Consider the following 19,112-nt stretch of genomic DNA (forward strand, 5'->3'; position numbering starts at 1 on the left):
AAATTAGAATATATATATATAGACTGAATATATTATTTAGAATTTATTTAATATTTTATATTAATTTATTTTAATCTGCTGCTACAGACCCTCTACTTATTTAAAAAATAATTAATTAATAATTAAATATTATTATTACAAAAGACAGCACTAAGAAATATATTATTAAAAAAATTATAAATAAAAAAAATATACTCCAAGAAAAATATAACTATAAAAAAATATTTTTAATTAAATAAAAAAAATATATTAAATTTATATAGAAACTAGTAACTGAGCTTTATAATACTAAGATTTATAAATATTAATATAATTTTATTTATTTATCTTATTTAAAGAAATCTACATCAGCTCAGCTGCATCACGGTAAAAAAAATAATAATTAAAAAAAGCTAGATTCTATTAATTATTTAAAATTAAAATATTTATATTTTAATCTATCTGGTTCTGGACCTTAATCTAGAAATATTTATAAAAAAAATAGAAATTTCTAGAATAAATAAAGAAGTTTATTAGAATTATAAAGAAAAACTTCCAAAAGAGTTATTTATAAGAAGAACTAATCTATCTATAAATTAGATAGTTCTTTTTCTAATAAATTCAATTTCTTTATCAACTACTGTATCTTACGTAGTCCTCCCGGCTTCTTAGCCTGTCATACTATGATGTACCTTGTCCTATGAGCACCTGAATTGAGGACTAGAACAATACCGGCCATTCATCAATTCATTGTGAATGACAATCAAGAGAACACAATGTTTCCCTGATCAAAATTGAAAAGGCCACACCACGTGACGTTGTTGGTCGTTACGGAGATCTCCCTGTTCTCAAAGTTCCCATTATTACCATCTTGATAGCGACAACCATGGCTTCCCGTACTTATAATCAAAAACCACTATTCGATACTCGACTAGACTTTGAATTCGGGGCCTGGAAAGTCGGCAGAATTCTCTCAAGCAAAATTCGGAAGCAGGAAGACCCACAAGGTGGCTTTACGTATGAGCGACATGAGGTTTATGATGCTACAAGAGTTGATCAACCTTCCAATACGCCAGATGTCATAAAAATTAAAAAAGCAGTAAGTTTACACTGTTGATTAAAGTATAAAAAGGACCACAAGGAAGGAACAAATTGGACTAACATCAATAGAATCACGTTTTGGAGTAACCATAGATATTTTGAGCCTAGTGACAGTGTTTACCGCGAAATATATAATCTATCACAATTAGAAGACTGCAGGAGGATACCTAAGCTTCTTGGGTACGCTTTCGAACGACAAGACTCTAGCGGTGAATTACCAGGCGGGTACATTGCATATATTGTGATGCAGAAGGTCCCTGGGGAGAATCTACATGGCTTCGACACACTTCCAAGAGAGGAGCAAAACCGAATTCGAATTGCCTTTATTGAAGCGTTATGGTATGCATGTTCTATAACTTCCGGGACAGAAGACTCCGAGGTGGACACATTTCCGAATTAGAGCCCTGCTAACGGACCTACAGGGAACTGCAGTCCCGCCATTTCACTCATTGGGATCCACGAAGAGAAAATATTATATAGGAGCCCCAAAGTGGACAATGGTACGCGATCCCCCCTTGATTGATCATTCGATCCCTGATGACTTGCTACAGTTTTATCGTGGATCTTGAAGATGCCGAGCAACATACCGATCGAACAAAGGATGATGTGTGTCTAGACGCAATGGAACAATTGGAGTACTGGGGTCTAATTGAAGGATAATATGAGGGTGTGTTGTTCTTTGAGAAGGATAAATTATTGGAGGACTTGAAATTCCGACTATATATCAAGTAATCAGCTAATGTTAAAACTACATAATTACTTGCGGTCTTCATCTCGCTCAGACATTGTCAAGTAACACATATAGTATCACGTGTGATGATATAGTGAATGACCTATCATATAAAAGGTTCAGTATACTCAGCGCACGACCATATCTGGTGTATCAACATGAGGAGACTAGATCTGCCTATCATCAGATGTTGGGCTGATCTCAATGCCGAAAGCTTTAGGAGGGCGGCACCGCCCCTTTCACAATTTTAGTATATCTCTTGAATGATGCACTTGAATGTGAATAGAGTGATGTTGTTAGAAATCCGGAACTTATCCCTCATCACACTACAAAGCGAAGGATTACATTCTGCCGGGTCATATCTATAAGAGCAAACTTTGATCAGTTCTGCATTTGTGCGGAAGCAGTAGCAAATACCACCCTGTTAGCCATTGTTTTGGCGGGAATACTTACTATTTCGCACATCTTGCAGGTATTTATCCGAAGAATGAAGCATAAGAAGTTAGAATGCTAACTGCGGATCTCATAGTAAAGTTTCTGATCGCGAGTCTGCTTGGCACAAAGCATAGGAGGATGACTATGTAGAAATTGTTTCAACTAAGTTCAAGTCTGACTCGGCTACCGGTTTAGTGCTATAAAGGATCTCCTATTCAAAGGTTTGCGAGCTGTTGCTGATTTCATGTAACAATCCCGGGATCTGTCCTAATAAAACACATTCTGTTCACTCATGAGTCTATATCTAAGCAGCCGCACAGTCCTTGACTAGATTTTCGATCTGAGTATTTTTCTCCTTAAAGACCGGCCCAAGAGATTCTATAGTCTCATCCGGGATATCTCGCCGGGCTGCGGCCATAGTTCCGTATTCCTCAGCAGAGCGCTGCCCAACCAGAAGGAGAGTTGTCAAAATCGTGGCGACACGATTGTCAGGATCCTCCACAATCTCATAGATACTATCAGCCACAATAGCAGTGTCTCCAACTACTGTCGCAACTCGGGACACATCCAGGAATATATCACTGATAGCGTCTGCCTCGCCAACAAAAGGAATAGCCAGGAAGATGGCGCTGATGATATCTTCAATCATTTCCTTTTTCTTCCAGGCTTCTTCTGCCTTCCCAATTGCCACGACTTCTTGCATGGAACTGACTGCCTGAAGGAGAAGCTCCACCGCAAATGAGATACTCTGTATGATGTCGTCCGTGAAACCGGGCCAAGATCCCAGCAAGATCTGCAGCTGTACCGCTAGGATGTTGGCCTGCAGGTTGTCCAGATTTGGTAGGGCTTTCTCGACCACTACCCGGGGATCGGTGATGTTGACATAGTCGGCCTTCTTGGGTATGTTGTAATATGTGACGACAGAGTCATGGCACGAAGGGGCCAGGATACTCTCTCCATCGCAGAGATAGGAGTCCTTCTCGGTACCGTACTTGAACCAGTCGGGCTGGATGCCGTAGTCCTCCAGTAGCATTTCCTCGAATTTCGTGGAGTTCTTGACCTCATAGTATACGTTGAAAATTCCAGTAGCGCTGTAGTTGGGACAGCTTGTCGCGGACTCGTTCTTGCCCTTCCATTCGATGACGCAGTCAAAGTAAGACAAGCCCGGTCCGGCAGGTGCCCATTCCATGACACTAGCGAGAGTGGAGGTGATATTACTCTCGACGTATTCCTTGTAGTACTTCAGGGTCTTGTTGTAGTTGTTGTCGGCCATAATCTCCGTATAGTTTGCCACCACTTCGTCGATCAAATTGTACAACACGGTCAACATATAGTAGGGAATGCACTCATCCTGCATGTAAGCACTTTGGATGTCCAGGTCCTCAAGCGTAGATATAGTCAGGCTATAATTACACGGCGAGGTCACTTCGCACCAGGACCGTGTGTCATCGTCCGTACAGGAGAATTCGTCACTATATGAGTAATCATCGCCAAGTTCGCACTGGTCATAGCACCTGTCACGCTCGCAGGCAAAGTCGCATAGACCATAGTCGTCATCGCCAGAGATCAGATGGGCTGTGGCACTGCTGTTGACCACGGAAAACAGGTCGAGCGCCCCAGTCTCGGTGCAGTTGCAAGCATGGATGGGACAAAAGCCGTGTGCGCAACCAAAAGCACAAAGATTAACGAAGTCGCCAGTGCCCTCACCGGCGGTGCATGCTTTCGCAGCGAAGTCGGACACTGTAGGAACCGTAAGAGTTACTTCGACCGTCCCGCACGCAGTACTCGGACAGTAACCATGATTGCAGTCAAACGAGCACAGGCCACTGTAGCTAGCATCTTCGCCAGAGATCGGATAGCCTTCGACCCCGGTCTCTTCCGGTACAGTTGGTGGCGGGCCAAGTTTGGAACAAACACAAGCAGTGATTGGACAGTAGCCCCAAGAACAGGCCGCGGAGCAGAGCCCGAGAAAATTGCCAGCACCCCAACCCTCGATACATGTCTCATTGGAAAGTGATGTGGCTGGAGTTACACTGACCGTGCTGGAGGACATACTGCTCCCAACCCAGGCATTCCAATTTTCGATATCAGAAGCAGCAGCGCAGCCGGACGAGATTGTTTGCCCGTCTATACTGGCAATTGTAGCTCCACCGCGACTAATTGTAATGACCACCGCACCGGAATGACCAGAGAATGACACGCTGCCATGATAAATCCCAACATCACCGCTGGGGGTTGCGGTCCATGAGGCCCCAAGGTCAGTGCCACCAACGGACACCGTGATATCGGCCTGAGATCCGAGAAGAGCCGAGTAGAAGATCTTGTCTTGCACAATCTCATAAGGCCAGTACTCAACCTGAAGCTCACTGACTGTATTACCAGTGGTTCCTCCATCAGAGGAGCAGGCTCCAGCTTTATTCAGGCGATACCAGCCAGTCACACCTTCTTGGGTGATGGTAGATATGTTGTTTTTATATGTTTCAATCACATAGGGAAGGAAATCGCGCCACCCATCATGTGGCATGTCGAGGACATAATTGTAAGGCGCCAGTCCGATATCAAAGGCAGTGTATGTCTTGTTGGCTAGAGGATCATCTGATGACTTTATCGGACCGATATAATGAGATTCGCCAAAATCATTCCATGAAATGATCTCAATGAATTCCGGCGCGACAAACAACGCCTGGTTCCACCGATCGAACCACATGTCGTCTCCTCGCCAAAGCCAATTCTTGTCATAACCCGGCAGGTTAGTGAAAAACCACGGCGAGACAGGCATCATATAGGGCTTGCCCTCGAGGTAGTTTATATAGGAGGCATCGGTGTATGTATCCATATCCGCAGGACCATCTGGCCAGGCAGCCCAACTAAACAGCCCATCAGCGACACCATCAGCTTGCTCCATTGCTTCCATGGCTCCAAGTGATGACCAGTCTGGTATGAAGAAACAACCTGTTTCTGACTTGATATCCACCCAGTCTTCTGCGTTGGCAGGGCCTTCGAACGTAGAGACGAAAGGTTTATCATTGTAATAAAAGTACGCATTTGGGGAGTTATAAGTGCTGATATAGTCGATCACATCGGCTTTATTCCAAGCGCCGTTTCCAGCATAATCAAATGAAAAGAAGAGGTAAAAGCCGACATTTTCAGCAGCGAGGAAAGCATTTGCCACGGAAGCAGAATTCACATCCTGATCCGCAGCGATATTGAGTGCAAAAGCATCGATCTTTGCCTCAATGGCAAGGGCCATTTCAGACTCCCAGTCATCGACAGTATAGCCTTCCGTGTTAGACACCTACTAAGATATTAGAATCTTGCTCTAAAAAATGCGACCGGACTTGCAGAGGGAGACAGTATGTACCATGAAATGAGCAAAGACCGCTCTCGCATGAACATGAGAGAGTAAAAAAAGGAAGAGAACGACGACAGGCCCCATCAGAGGGAATGGAAAAGGAAAATGTTTCATGTTAAAGAATGACTGCTCCCCCAAGGCCACGAGGTAACGCTATAACAAAGGGTTATCAGAGGACAAGAAAAGTGCGGTAGTCCATAGAAGAGACAAAAGAAGGAATGAACAGAAAGACACAAACTTGAGCATGTGAAGTGTTCTGGCGCTCTTATTATATGTTATATTGCCATCCAGTCAGGACAACAAATTTGGACGACCATAAAAGCGTAAATTAAGATAGCACAATGTGCGGGATTTTTCATACGGTACAAATGCATGGACTTGCTCGGTGAACGTAGCATTGGCTAATTGACGAATTCTTCTCAGACGGTTCTAATTAGCTAGCACTTGAAAAACTGGCTACACTAGACTTCAACTCGTGCCTCTTCGGGGCCAATAATGTTGACTCTGCGATTTCCTAGCTCGATGTGACGCTAGCAATTAGCGTGGCAGCCGGGCTCTGTCGTCTTCTTCCCCCGAAGATGCTTTTTCCTAAGTAGGCCATATTCCGACACTACTGTTATCCTTTCAAAGACCAAGGAGAAAACCTCGATAATTGACGAAGGCTGATATCGCGGCAGCAATGCTGGTGTTCTGGCCAAGGCTGTGCAATAAGAATGCCACATTCGCCGGGTACGAAATCCCTCGAACGGAGCAGTCGTCTTTCTCTCTCGTTTCTTCCGATTACTCCTCAGTCGAACCAGACATTCGTCATCGATTTCTAAGGCGAGAATCATAAACAACATTCTTTCTCTTCTTATTATATTCCTCCAACATGAAGGTCTTTCATGTGCTTTTGTGCGCCGTTTTTTGGGCAGCCCTTGGAAAAGCCTCCGACCAGGCCATACTCTTCGAGTTCTTGTACTACTACTACGCATATCAAATTGAAGCAGGCGTATTTTCGGAGTCAGATAGATACATTGCATATAAATGTGTTCCCGCAACCGGCACCATCTGCACCTTCAACCAGTTTCTCGACTGTGTCACTCCGAATGGTCGCTCGCCCAAGGTGATAGAGGCTGGAGACACAACCTCACCCGCCATCAAAGGCGCTGATGAAACATTTTCTGGCATGGTATGGGATTACGAGTATGACCCTGATCACTTGTGGAAAGGTGCAGTGAAATTGAATCACATGGCTGTGACGGCGAGGGTGACCAACCGTATTCAAGAGGCGCGCGGGATTCAAACAGTCGACTCCAACCTCTTATCCAAGGCAAAGGAAGCCCTCGAGGTTGTTCAAGCAAAGCGCTGGAAGGAAAACTTTGAGAAAGTAGCCCCAGACTTTCAGCTCAAATACAAGGGCGTGACTCTGTATGAGACGGAGACTACGGTGGATGGCACTAAAGTCAAAGTCATTGATTGGGTCAAGACAGCTGAAGTCCAGGCATCGAAAAGTTCTTCCAAGTCCAAGATTCTTCTAAAACGGTATCAAGACTGGGTGAAGGGTAATAAGGGCTCTAAGTACCGGCAACATCAGCATATGGCGCGGAACATCGCCGACTTTCGTAATGTTCTGGATGCAGAACCAAGTTGTCGCGCGGAAGTTCACGACTACGTTAGAAGCACTCCCTGAAAAAGTATTACTGTCACCTAGGGGAATATCTTTTGCAAGAGTCGCTCGTGGGCATTGGAGTGAAAATGTGTAATAGCAATTGCTCTGCCGAGCCCGTTTTTGGTCTCCTTTTTGTTTCACATCATCTCATATTGTAATTCCCATACATTATTACCAATATTACTAGACTTTTCACCTTCTGGCGGCGCACTCGCCCCACTTCAAAGATAAGACATTTAACTAATGGCCCCCCCTGTCCTTTTCATTGCCCAACTGCACTCTACTTCTCACATTTCGACATATTGCCCAAAATGCTCGATCAAATCCCCAGTGAGATTCTTCTTGAGATGATACCTTTCTTTACTCCATCTGACTACACTCGATTGATACTTGTCTCCAAGGGCTGGTACGATGTGTTCATCCCACATCTCTATTACCATATCTCACTTCCCCTCAACGATTATGATTATCTTGGTACTTCCTACGGAAATCTGCCTGAAAGTCTTCTACCCATACGTCGATTTACCCAAGCCATAATAATGAATTCCTCCCTTGCTCCACTCATTCGATCTTTGGAGCTTTACCCTAGCGACTGTAAGGAGGGAAGATGGGAGCAACTACCCCCTTTAGAAACATTGCCTGAAGAAAGATATCGCCACTTCATGTTACCTTACGGGGAGTCCAAGCGTAAGCACCGCCGAAAGCTTTATGCCTGGCGCAGAGACCTCAAGGAAGATTCCGAGCGGTCCGACTACCATCGGGCGCTCCACCACTATGAAAATGCCTGGCTAGCTCTGCTGTTAGTCCAGCTGCGGAATCTTGAGAAGCTCGGGGTTGCTCTTCCGGAAGAGAGATGGGTCTTGGGATATGAGGACGGACCGTTTCCTCCCAGACGTTCACCTCACTTTGAGCGGGTCATTGCATGGGCGAGTCATCCCAAGTTAGGGGTTTTGACCAAGCTCAAGCAAATCGCACTAAAGAACGGGCCTTGCATCTGGGAAACTGGAATCTCAATAAATGCAATCCCCCTGACCCGATTACTTCCCTTTCTTCGGATTCCTTCATTACGGAAGCTATACGTCTCAAATCCATGTGATCGATCTCTACTTAGCATGCCAAAAGATCTTTCCACCATTGCACTCACACATCTGGATTTTGAGGCACCCAAAGAGGCAATGCCGAACCTCCCTCGTTTCCTCGAGCGATGCTCCGCGCTCGAGTCATTCACCATACAGCAAAAGGTCCATAATGGAAACTATAGTCAGTACAAACAAGACTTACATCAGCTGTACCAGTCTTTGCAAAGGTCGCGCTTCTCAATTCGCCACCTGAGTTTGACCTTACATGATCAGGGCGTTTGTCGGGACACAAAAATTCCTGCACCTGTTTTCTTTGGGCCATTGTCGAAATTTCCGAGGTTAGAATCCGTTCATATACGGTGGAGTAACCTCTTGCAAATCCCTGAAAGTAGGACCACTACCCCGATAACACCACTCTGGGCACTTTTCCCCTCCTCGCTCAAGCACTTGTTCATCGATCAATGTCTCCTTCACTGCTCAGAGGTACTATACACCGAACTAGTGACTCTAGTAAAACACTACCATGCTCACCTACCCTCCTTACGGAAGCTATATCTTCGATTTGCCGAGCGAGAGCGAGCTCCGACAAGTCTCCCCAAAGACTTACGGACGAAGAGAATGACATCAGAACGTGCCAATCATGACAGACTACTTGAGTTACGGCTGGACTTCGGTGCTTTGGGCGTCGATTTCAGGATTTTTCAAGGAGATGAGAAAGTAACCTTTGGCCAGGAGTATTCCATAAAAAATAAGTGGCCAAAGGGGAAAGATGGCAAGGTTTTTGTCCTATGAAATTCTGTAAGAGGAAGGTGTGATTCTACCTAGGTGGTATCTAATAAAATTTGAAGGCCCACCATGGCCGGTAGTCGGAAAACGATATAGAAATCTCATGCAGTTGACTTTAGTTATACAAAGCTCTTCCTGACTCGTAGGGGTCAAAATACACCAAGTTCTTCTTCATAACAAAGGCCAAAGCCAGGCCGTTCCATCGATCTTAGTCACAAACTAGATACTGCTCAACTGTTTTCGACCCATCAATAGTGACCAAATCGAAACTTGAGGAGAATCCACTCCAGGCAGAAACATAATGGATGGACTAGTAGATTTAATCAAAATGAGGTATGAGCCAGGGACCTCGAATTTTAAATGGGGGCCGAGAGAGGGTTCAGGGCCTCTTGTCATGTGCGTCGGCTGGAAATCCATGCGGGGCGCGCCAAGGGTTCGGCGCGGACAAAAAAGCCTTAGCAGAGCTTGTCTTCTCTTAGCTAGTAGCAACAGACTTTCTGGACTACACCTCATGTCACAAATGCTGTTGGCGTTTTGAAGCAAAGAACCACTTAATTGCCACAGCGACGATAAACTGCGCTCCATGTTATCTTATTCAACTGGAAAATAACGCAACCAGTGTCTACTTATCTCGGTGCTCATGTCAAGTACAGCCGGCGTCGTGCCTAGCTCAGCGTTTGGATTGCGCCGATGCGGCGAGCCCCACTTAGAGGACAGGCCTCATTTGAGACCCCAATTTCCCTTATCTCGCCACCGTTGTGCTTCATGGAACTATCGAATGCTAGCCGAGACCTCAACCCCAAACGGGTGTTCGCCTCTCCTAGAGCCGCAGCTCCGTAATTTAATTCCAGGGACTACGGATCAAATTTTTTTCTCTGGACCAAAAGGGTTTCTACCGAGCATAGACCTAGTCCCAAAGTAGATCACACTTCCGGTGCTAAGGCTAAGACCCTGATCGGGCATATCGCTAGGCATAATACCTTGTTGGGGTCATCTGGAAGTCGAGCGGGACAGGGTGAGAAACAGAGCCTGGGGATCGAACCAGAACTTTCCCATTTCCTTCTCTTCCATGCGGTGTTTTCAGTCTCGTTCTACTCCGATATATGTTCTTCAATTACTACTACTCATCCCACACCCCCTACATTTTTACCATACAGACAAACCTGCGACTTTAACCGCCATTACGTTAACCCACGATGAAGCTTTCTAGCTATTTCATTTCCCTCCTGTTCGCCACTGCCGGTAACACATATGCCAGCTGCCTGGATCATATCTCCGCAAATACAATGGGTATTTTCAGCGGTGCCCCCTTCGCCTTTACTACCAATTACGAAACCGGCTCACAATGTGCAAGCTACTGCGATAGCCTTGCAGAATGCACGTCTTGGCTCTACAGCGTGAGAGGGGGCGAATGCCAGCTGCACAAGGGCAGTCCTCTATCAACATTCTCGTCTCAGCATTTTATGTATGGTGTTTGCGATGGCCATAGCCATGTTGCTACACCATCTGGCGGCTCATCTGTAGCTGCGCTAGCTTCACCGAGCGCCAGCGCTGTCTTTTCCGCAAATGCCGGTGAAACTCCTGCTCTGCATGTATGTTGACCATTCCATGCTCTGGACTTCTACCATATACCTTGCTAATGTATCCGTAGAAAAGGCATCCTCATCAGTACCATCATCAACATGGTCATCATCTTTGATTTCAAGAATGCCGCAATTCCCGGTTATTTGAGCGTGTGGGGATGTGCCTCTAAATACGTAGCATTTGGCTAGAATGCTGCTTGTGATCCGTAATTTTTATCCTTGCCTTCTGGGTGTGCCGATTTTTATAATGCACATCTACATTGAAGTTGTATCATATTGGTTGGGAATATTACGTATAGTATATACTAGATCGCCCGCTATATACTATAGCTCGACGCACATCTGGGCTGTAGTGAATAATAGCAAGCCCAGACCAATCCTCGATTGCATTACATATCGTTTAGAAGCCTAGAGAAAACTTAGAGAAGACATACCCTTAATACGTCTAGCCCAATATTACCACTTGCACAGGTGTTGGGTCAATCCTAAAACAAGTGGGAAATACTCACAGGTATCAAGTCCTTGTGTGTGGCAAGCTTTGATCATATGGGTATGTTTGATCGAGATGTTCAGCAAAACATACGCATTTACGTTTGGCTTCTGTACGACCCCACTTTAATTGTGTAATATACTGCACATGTAAACTGTGAATAGACTTGTAGTTTTAGAAGAAACGACAGTATGACACGATGAAGCGACGTTACTAGTTCTTGATAATAGACCATCATCATTTACCCAAGGGATAGAGCCAGCATTACATTCTTAACGGTGTTGGGCAGACGACCATTGTGACCTGTTGATGCAAATCAACCTCTTGATCGAACCGAGGCCGGTATTTCCATTATATGAAATCAACTTTCTTAACAGTATAGTTATCCGTGCAAATACGGAACAGAGGGGCATATATCCTGACAGAGAAATAGCTTACCTATAAAGGACTTCAAGACACCCTGTCGGTAGCTGATCAAGCCTCTCTGCGGTAGATATTTCCCTTGTTAAGCCGCTTGTCAATGTTCTCAGGATCGGTTTCATCAAGCTGGCGGTATTTGATATCGCCAAAGACACGCTTGTCCAGACTCTCGGGGTCGGTCTCATCAGAGTCGCGGTAGACAATTGTCCTGTGAAGCCGCTTGTCCAGACTCTCAGGATTGGTCTCGTCGGAACTGCGATAGTTGAGATTGGCATATTTACGCTTGTCGAGGCTTTCAGGTTCAGTCTCATCAGACCTGCGGTAGACAATGGCCCTGTGAAGGCGTTTGTCCAGACTTCCTGTTTCAATGTCATCAGACTTCCGGTAGACGATGGCCCTGTGGAGACGCTTGTCCAGACTCCCAGGGTCGGTGTCATCGAGCTGGCGATATTTGATATCACCAAAGACGCGCTTGTTAAGACGCTCAGGTTCATTCTCATCAACGTCACGATACAGAAGGTTACCCTTGAAAAGCCGCTTGTCAAAATCTTTGGGCCTGTCGCTAGCAGGCGACAGTTGCTGATGGCTGTCCGGTTCTTGAGGGGGAAGTCCCACGGCAGCCCCAATTGAGCCGGTGCCGAGAAGTGCAATCATAGCAAAGACAGGAGTAAAACGCATGCTGAGGATGGCAGAGTGTAGTGATTTGGTATAATTCTTGTGGTTATCAAAGCAGGTTGTATGAATGCTTTGAAAGTTTGGATGGCTGGGTTCGATGGTTGTAGGTTAAACTGAGAGGAGTCTATAGAGTGCTCATATTTATATTCCGGCACCCAAAGGTTGCACTGTGTATGGATACAAGATCTCCTGAGGAAATTTACATGCATGAATAGCTGTCATTTGATCCGCAAGTACCCCAGTGCCCTAGTAGTGCTATTGTGTTACTGTGCTACATGCCGAAGTACGTAAGGCCCATCCTTGTCTCACCAAGTACAACACAAGGATTTCCAACTACCCCTCGTATGTCCTCGGGTGAAGCATATTGAGCGACCTGTGTGTTTCTTAATAAGATTATGATGACACTTAAGCTATGCTAATAAGCTTGAAGTTCGAGTAATGCCCATGTTATCTAGACCGCACTATACAGCAGGATAGAAGCGAAGATTTGTATTCTGAATTTACTGGTATGTGAGCATGAAGAGATTTTCCCATATTCCTATTAATTAGGTTCTACAAGATGCTCGATGCATTTGCTATCTATCCATTGCACTGCATCAACTCCGTTAGATACATTCCTGATCCGAAATAATCCAACCCCTCACTTGTAAACGACCACCCGACCACCCGACCACCCGACCACGTCCCCGAACGACCCCAACATAGCTAGAAGCCCTTGTGGACTTTGAACAGAGTAATTTTGGCCCTACCTTTCGTGAGCACTGTCAGGTGTCGATGTCTCAACCCCTGGCTTCCTATACGGTTACACGGCTAAACGGCAGGGTGCGTACTAAGCATATGTAGGAATGAGTCGGAGATATAGGTAGGGGGCTCATAACCCCGCACGAAGAGAAGTTAGAAGGAAACGACATTTGCCTAAAGGGGATGTGGAAGGACGGGTCCGCATACATGTCAGGGATAGGGTGACAATAGTGAAATGTTGAAAGTGTGACAGAGCGTGTCGATCTGCTCAAGTGCTCAGGTGGTGCAATTCATACAGATAATGTGTAATCTTCCTTTAGCGATCGAAACCCTGACGTTTACTGCGCTGACGAGGGCGTAACGTTCTCCATGCCTCTATTTATCTTGAAAAGGTCTCTTGTGTGCGCAAATCTGGTATCTCTCAACGTGTATCGCTCACAAATCAGCGTATCCCTACGGCCAATTAATGGACTTTTCATTGATGAACGATAATATTTCCCGGTCCCAGAAAGAGGAGACCGATGATGATGAGGAGCAGGCTACTGAAAAGGCTGGTCTACTTCACCCAGAGCCATACCAATTGCCCAGGGAGGAATATAGACAAAGTTTCAGTTATTGTGTTCCGGTCCTCGTGTGTGTGAACATATGTCTGGTGGCTCTTTTATTTGGTGCTATACATTTACTGCACAGACAATATTCCTTCCATACGGGGCCCGATCCTCCATATTGTAAGTCAAAAAAGTACATGGATCCGGGAACAAAGGCTGACCATGAAAAACAAGCTCCGTTGCGTGACGATGGCGTCGTTCAGTATATCAACATGAAATACGAGCCGGACCCTGAATTTCAGTCCCCAATTGTTGCGGGGAAAGAAGATCCATGGACAAGCTGGGCATTAGGTAGGACCACCGGAGTCGAAGAGCCTCGATGATTGGGAAGCTAACCAGCTACAGAGAACGATAATGGATTTAAGATGGATATAGAGACAGCCAAGAAGAATGGCTTACCAAAGTCTGTGGATTTATACAATGATCCCGGATATCTTGTATACGGATTAGGGGTATACCATCAACTACATTGTCTCAATCGCCTTCGAAAATCATTTTATGCGGATGTTTTGTATCCAAATATGTCTGCGGAGCAGGTTGAGATACATAAGAGTTCGTATTATCATGCTGCCCATATTGTTCCCTCATCATACTCAACTAATTCTAACGCAGATCATTGCTTTGATGCCATTCGCCAGGCTATTTTGTGTCATGGTGACATCTCGTTAATCTACTGGGTGGATCCCAACTATACGTATATTGACGATGACGGCACAGAGCGGTATACGGAGGACTACCTACATATGACCCCTATGGAACGGCAGGTGAGACTTCATGCTTCGTGGAGCTCTGAGGTTCAATATCGTGATATGGATGCGATAAACTCCTGGGTGAAGGGACGTATGCTTGATCCTGACAAATATGGAGGCAGGGAAGGGGATTGAGAAAAGTAATCTCTGCCAGATAACATGATCCCGAGAGAAGTTATTTGACTGGCTTTAAATAAATAACTTGAATCTTTGAACTTGTGTTACAGACCCACGTAAAGAAACGCTTTGCACTGGCATGGAAAATGTTGTGGAAGAGATGAAGAGGCTTCTCGCAGGCCAAACTTTACATAATCTATGATAGATGCAGAACCGTGTTCGAATTATCGGTCCAGTCAAGCGGACATAGACATTCGCCATGGAAGCGTCAGGCAAGAAGCTATATTGTACAAGCGGAACCTTTTTTATGAGGTCAGGTGCCTGAAATGGCTTCATATCTTCCAGTAGTAGGACTTTGATGACACACAAAGTCCAAATAGCGGACGCTCTGAGTATTCAGCAGATGCCCAGAAGAGCTTCACCGTTTCCCTACTTTAGAAGATACGTCTGTAAGAACCTGGCCTGTACCGGAGCATTTTTATCGAAGAGTTGCCCATTATATGGGTCAAAATGCCCCCCCGGAAGAATGTGCAACTGCTTGGGCTCCTTTGCTCTTGCGAAAGCATCAAGCGCAAGGTCGGTAGGTGTGACAACATCATTATCCATCACAATCATCAGCAACGGAGTAGGGCTGATACGTTCAATAAGCGCTGAAGGTTCGTATGCTCGGAATGCCTCGAGGCTTTTTTATGGTTAGACCCATTCTCTACATTCCAGTTACTCAGAAACAAATTGTGCCACATACCTCTTAAGTGTCACATCATTTACCCACCCTAATGGTATTCCTGAGCTGTAGCCGATATAGCTGTCCTCGGAAGGAAGAATGGAAAAGGCGTGAGGATCTTTGTTTACCACGGGCACCCGAGCCGGCTCTTCTCCTCTGGCACAAGCAAGGCGATCTACGGCCCCGGTTTCAAGCTCGTCAGCAGGACAGGCGTTTTCTCACTAGCATTGTATCTATTGAAGGGATAGGAAACTGACCTTCTTCGAATAACTTGTTTAGGCTCGGAATGAAGTCAGCTCTGTGTATACGATGGAAAGTATCCCATCCACTAGTGAGAGGGCTATTCACACGCATGAAATTTTAGCCAGGACCAGATCAGACGTAAGATTATAGGTTAGACTTACACTTGGCTAATAACAGCTTTAACTCGACGATCAACCGCGCCAACTGTGAGAACGTGGCCTCCACTGTATGAACTTCCCCAGATAGCAATTTTGTCGGCGGCAACCTCTGGAAGAGATTGTGCAAAAGTGATAGCATCGGAATAGTCGCTTATTTGTAAGGCAGGGATGATTTCTCGTCTTGGTTCTCCATCGCTGGCTCCGATACAACGATGATCATAGGCAATTACAGCGACTGGCAGGTTCGAAGTGAAATACTCCGCAAAGCTACCTAGGTTGAATTCTTTATGGGCCGCAAAGCCGTGCGCCATTACCACACACGGAAGCTTTCCATCGAAGGAGCTGGGAGTGAAGACCCAACCTCGAAGTGTGAGGTGGTCAGACGTTTTGAATGCCACATCGCGGATAGGCATTGTGAAGAAACTTTGTTTGAGTCGATTTTCACCTAAAATCTGTTTTCCAATACATGTATTTGAGAGAAAGGATGGGCTAGTCTCACTGGAAGGATCTCGGGTGGGAGGAAGCCGAAGAATGAACCCTACTATAGTGCTGTGAGTAATATAAAGGCGTGAATAGAGATGCCAGCTAAGGACTGTCTGCCTTGGGCAGTTAGTATCGGCCTATCTATCTAATCAGGATGCTTATTATTTGATTACTGATCTATCCAGCAATGATTACCTATCGATCCGTCGCTCATCGTATCTATGAATTTCTCCGAGCTCCTTCCGAGGCCGTATTCGCATCCAAATACCCACTGTCCAGCATGATCGGCATTCTGAGGTATTAAGAAAAGCCGAGGGGATTACCAGCTGTATGTGGGGGCATGCCCTCAGGTATTCAATGACCCATGTAAGAAGCAACTCCAGGTATTATGGGGAAAGCAATTTTAGCTTGAGATGGGCTCAGCTACATTTATAAGGTAACGTTTGACGGCAAAGTCCTCGTAGTTTAACATCTGTATCAGTTCTCTTCCTGGCTCTGCCATTGTCTACTTTGAGACCCTACTAAAGTTTCTCGCTTATAACCACATACTTACTCAAAATGCCCCTTTGGCTCATTTTTCACCCCTCCGGCATTTTCGAGGACACCGCTTCCAAGAAAGCTTTGACGGAAGACATCACCAAGATATACACCGGAATCGGTCTTCCTGCATTCTATGTGGTCATCAACTTTATGAAACTTCCCCCCGGAGATACCTGGGTCGGCGCTGAAATCAGAACGGACAAACCATTCATTCGCATTATTGCTGACCACATCGCCGTTCGACTCGACAATGATGACCAAACTTATAAGGCTACATGCGAGGCGATTGGCAAAGCCCTGAAGCCTCATATTGCCGATAGAGGTTACGATTGGGAATTTCATGTCGATGAGACCGAAAGGAGGCTATGGCGGGTCAATGGATTAGTTCCTCCTCCGTTTGGAAGTGATGCGGAGAAGATTTGGGCAAAGGAAAACAAGCCGGTCGCTTGGGAAGGCGCTTAGCCTGGCTGTGTGGCTGAAACATTGGTCTCGGTTGCAAGCTATTTCAAGAACAGAGTTGGTAGATTGCTCTCTTTACCTTCGGTTGTTTGGCATGGCAAGGTCTGTCGTCAGGCAAGCTGCAGTCAGTCATTTCGTTCTACAGTTATTTAACTCGGATTATTACAACTGTGAACATATTACATGTCATTTAGCTACTTTCTGGGTATAAAACAAATAGTGGGATTTGGTGCAATGTCTGTTATGTTGTCCTAGATTTGTATTGTTCCTCCCATACTAAGTCTAAACTTGTCAGTCACGATTGTATATCTCTGAGCACAGAATTATGGGCGCCTGTATAGAATAATTAGTCCAAATGTCAGAATTTCCCGTTCTACGACATTGTGACACCTATTCATTCTCTCAAGACCAATCTCTGCGAGGTTGGTGGTGACCTTGTACATTCCGCCGGCAATTATTTTGACGGGTATCTCTGAGTAGTTTAGAGACATAACTCAAATATTTCACCATAATCGGCCGCCTACCAAACGTTGCGCGAAACTATCGCATACCTAGAGATCATATTATTGCTGTAGTATTTTCCGTTGTCCTTAATTTGTAGATCATCACTGGTATAAGATCTGCGTTAATCAGGTGGACTGCCAAGAACCTGTACATATTGAATCGGCTAGGATAACGGAAAGATTAGTGATCGTTTTTAAAGGTTCCGAGACTTGCGCCACTTGACTAGTTAGACGTGACCCACCAAGCCCGTCTCATCTTGAGGTTGAGTTGATGGGTCCGGCGGGTTGTTGAGATGATCAAAGTTGGCGGGGGCCCGGTTCGTCTGGGGGCCGGAGAATCGCATTCTATTGCGTCTTCAGGTAGCTACATAGTTATGTTAACGAATAATTCAATCCGAGTCCGAGGTGGGTTCGGAGGATCGGATGTTCAACAAAAATAATAGGAGCCAAGTAGAGCATAAATTCGAATGCTCCCGACGCCCTGCTAAGAACCATCGATTCCAATTCTTCTAATCGTATCTTTGACTCCTCAGAGGTGATACTTGGAACATCATGTCTAGTTTGAGAGTGTCTGTTCATACAGCGCCGCCAATCCCTTGTGTCGACCATGTTTCACATCGGCAGAATACCACATGGTCTCCCGAAACCTGCACACTGATTTACTCGGAGAATGAAGCTGTTCTTGTTGATACTGCGATCACAATCAACCAGAACAAGGACTTGGTCGAATGGATCGAGAAGACTGCACCGGGTCGAAAGCTCTCCTATATCTATATCACTCACGGCCACGCGGACCACTTCCTTGGCCTCCCGTTGCTGTTGCAGCACTTTCCAGAAGCGAAAGCAGTAGCAACCAAGGCGACTGTCCGTCATATCGAGCAGCAAATCTCCGAAGAGGGGTTCTCGGCGTGGCTTGCGTTTTTCCCGGGAGATCAACTTTCTACCCAGCACCGGCTACCGGAAGCTCTCCCAAGCAATAATAAATTTTTACTAGAAGGCCGATGGGTTTTCGAGGCAATTGAGTGCGGCCATTCCGACACATTTGACTCAACTGTACTGTGGGTCCCAGACCTGCGGTTGGCCGTCTGTGGAGATGTGGTATATGGCGATGTTCACCAGATGCTTTTCGAAGCGAACACCCCAGAGAAGCGAGAAGAATGGATCAGAGCGGTTGAGAAGGTTGAGGCACTTAATCCCGTCTATGTGGTGCCCGGTCACAGGAACGCGGACGAAATGGATGGCATATGGCATCTGGAAGCAACCAAAAAGTATATTAGAGACTTCATGGGTTTGTTAGAACAGAAACCTCAGACCGTAAGCGAATTGTACTATGCTATGATTGCGAAGTATCCTAATAGGTTTAATCCTATGGTCTTGGGTTGGGGCTGTGCTGGTGCCCATCTGTCTGGTGAAGTTCCCTTAGCCACCTGATAGACATCACGAGTTAGCGGATAGCATATGTATTTATCGCGAATCGAATGTTACTCATTTCGTTACCTAGTTTAT

General features: G+C 45.5%; 10 protein-coding genes across 10 annotated transcripts; 7 read left to right on the forward strand and 3 right to left on the reverse strand.

Annotated features, from left to right (window-relative positions):
* Positions 1 to 865: 865 nt before the first annotated feature.
* BO79DRAFT_215866 (uncharacterized protein) lies at positions 866 to 1,908 on the forward strand (the record flags this gene model as incomplete). The annotated part of the gene is made up of 4 exons (XM_025683287.1): positions 866 to 1,078; positions 1,112 to 1,419; positions 1,632 to 1,686; positions 1,906 to 1,908. 4 exons carry the CDS (start codon positions 866 to 868, stop codon positions 1,906 to 1,908), a joined length of 579 nt encoding a protein of 192 aa, XP_025541706.1.
* Positions 1,909 to 2,549: 641 nt separating this feature from the next.
* On the reverse strand, positions 2,550 to 5,711 carry BO79DRAFT_281078 (glycoside hydrolase family 71 protein; the record flags this gene model as incomplete). Its single annotated transcript, XM_025688124.1, has 2 exons — positions 2,550 to 5,540; positions 5,607 to 5,711. The coding sequence occupies 2 exons, from the start codon at positions 5,709 to 5,711 to the stop codon at positions 2,550 to 2,552; spliced, it is 3,096 nt and encodes a 1,031-aa protein (XP_025541707.1).
* A 757-nt stretch (positions 5,712 to 6,468) lies between these two features.
* BO79DRAFT_253055 (uncharacterized protein) lies at positions 6,469 to 7,269 on the forward strand (the record flags this gene model as incomplete). The annotated part of the gene is made up of 1 exon (XM_025685968.1): positions 6,469 to 7,269. The coding sequence occupies one exon, from the start codon at positions 6,469 to 6,471 to the stop codon at positions 7,267 to 7,269; it is 801 nt and encodes a 266-aa protein (XP_025541708.1).
* Positions 7,270 to 7,559: 290 nt separating this feature from the next.
* On the forward strand, positions 7,560 to 9,119 carry BO79DRAFT_281081 (uncharacterized protein; the record flags this gene model as incomplete). Its single annotated transcript, XM_025688125.1, has 1 exon — positions 7,560 to 9,119. One exon carries the CDS (start codon positions 7,560 to 7,562, stop codon positions 9,117 to 9,119), a length of 1,560 nt encoding a protein of 519 aa, XP_025541709.1.
* A 1,190-nt stretch (positions 9,120 to 10,309) lies between these two features.
* On the forward strand, positions 10,310 to 10,812 carry BO79DRAFT_215870 (uncharacterized protein; the record flags this gene model as incomplete). The annotated part of the gene is made up of 2 exons (XM_025683288.1): positions 10,310 to 10,705; positions 10,765 to 10,812. The coding sequence occupies 2 exons, from the start codon at positions 10,310 to 10,312 to the stop codon at positions 10,810 to 10,812; spliced, it is 444 nt and encodes a 147-aa protein (XP_025541710.1).
* Positions 10,813 to 11,660: 848 nt separating this feature from the next.
* On the reverse strand, positions 11,661 to 12,284 carry BO79DRAFT_215871 (uncharacterized protein; the record flags this gene model as incomplete). The annotated part of the gene is made up of 1 exon (XM_025683289.1): positions 11,661 to 12,284. The coding sequence occupies one exon, from the start codon at positions 12,282 to 12,284 to the stop codon at positions 11,661 to 11,663; it is 624 nt and encodes a 207-aa protein (XP_025541711.1).
* A 1,204-nt stretch (positions 12,285 to 13,488) lies between these two features.
* On the forward strand, positions 13,489 to 14,514 carry BO79DRAFT_253059 (oxidase ustYa family protein; the record flags this gene model as incomplete). Its single annotated transcript, XM_025685969.1, has 4 exons — positions 13,489 to 13,750; positions 13,805 to 13,921; positions 13,976 to 14,182; positions 14,243 to 14,514. 4 exons carry the CDS (start codon positions 13,489 to 13,491, stop codon positions 14,512 to 14,514), a joined length of 858 nt encoding a protein of 285 aa, XP_025541712.1.
* A 411-nt stretch (positions 14,515 to 14,925) lies between these two features.
* BO79DRAFT_226647 (alpha/beta hydrolase) lies at positions 14,926 to 16,034 on the reverse strand (the record flags this gene model as incomplete). Its single annotated transcript, XM_025683811.1, has 4 exons — positions 14,926 to 15,178; positions 15,242 to 15,437; positions 15,478 to 15,560; positions 15,625 to 16,034. 4 exons carry the CDS (start codon positions 16,032 to 16,034, stop codon positions 14,926 to 14,928), a joined length of 942 nt encoding a protein of 313 aa, XP_025541713.1.
* Positions 16,035 to 16,662: 628 nt separating this feature from the next.
* On the forward strand, positions 16,663 to 17,106 carry BO79DRAFT_142717 (tautomerase family protein; the record flags this gene model as incomplete). The annotated part of the gene is made up of 1 exon (XM_025678289.1): positions 16,663 to 17,106. The coding sequence occupies one exon, from the start codon at positions 16,663 to 16,665 to the stop codon at positions 17,104 to 17,106; it is 444 nt and encodes a 147-aa protein (XP_025541714.1).
* Positions 17,107 to 18,158: 1,052 nt separating this feature from the next.
* BO79DRAFT_143006 (MBL fold metallo-hydrolase) lies at positions 18,159 to 19,037 on the forward strand (the record flags this gene model as incomplete). Its single annotated transcript, XM_025678300.1, has 1 exon — positions 18,159 to 19,037. One exon carries the CDS (start codon positions 18,159 to 18,161, stop codon positions 19,035 to 19,037), a length of 879 nt encoding a protein of 292 aa, XP_025541715.1.
* Positions 19,038 to 19,112: the final 75 nt, after the last annotated feature.

The sequence above is a fragment of the Aspergillus costaricaensis genome, assembly GCF_003184835.1.
Source record: "Aspergillus costaricaensis CBS 115574 unplaced genomic scaffold BO79scaffold_9, whole genome shotgun sequence".
NCBI lineage: Eukaryota > Fungi > Ascomycota > Eurotiomycetes > Eurotiales > Aspergillaceae > Aspergillus > Aspergillus costaricensis.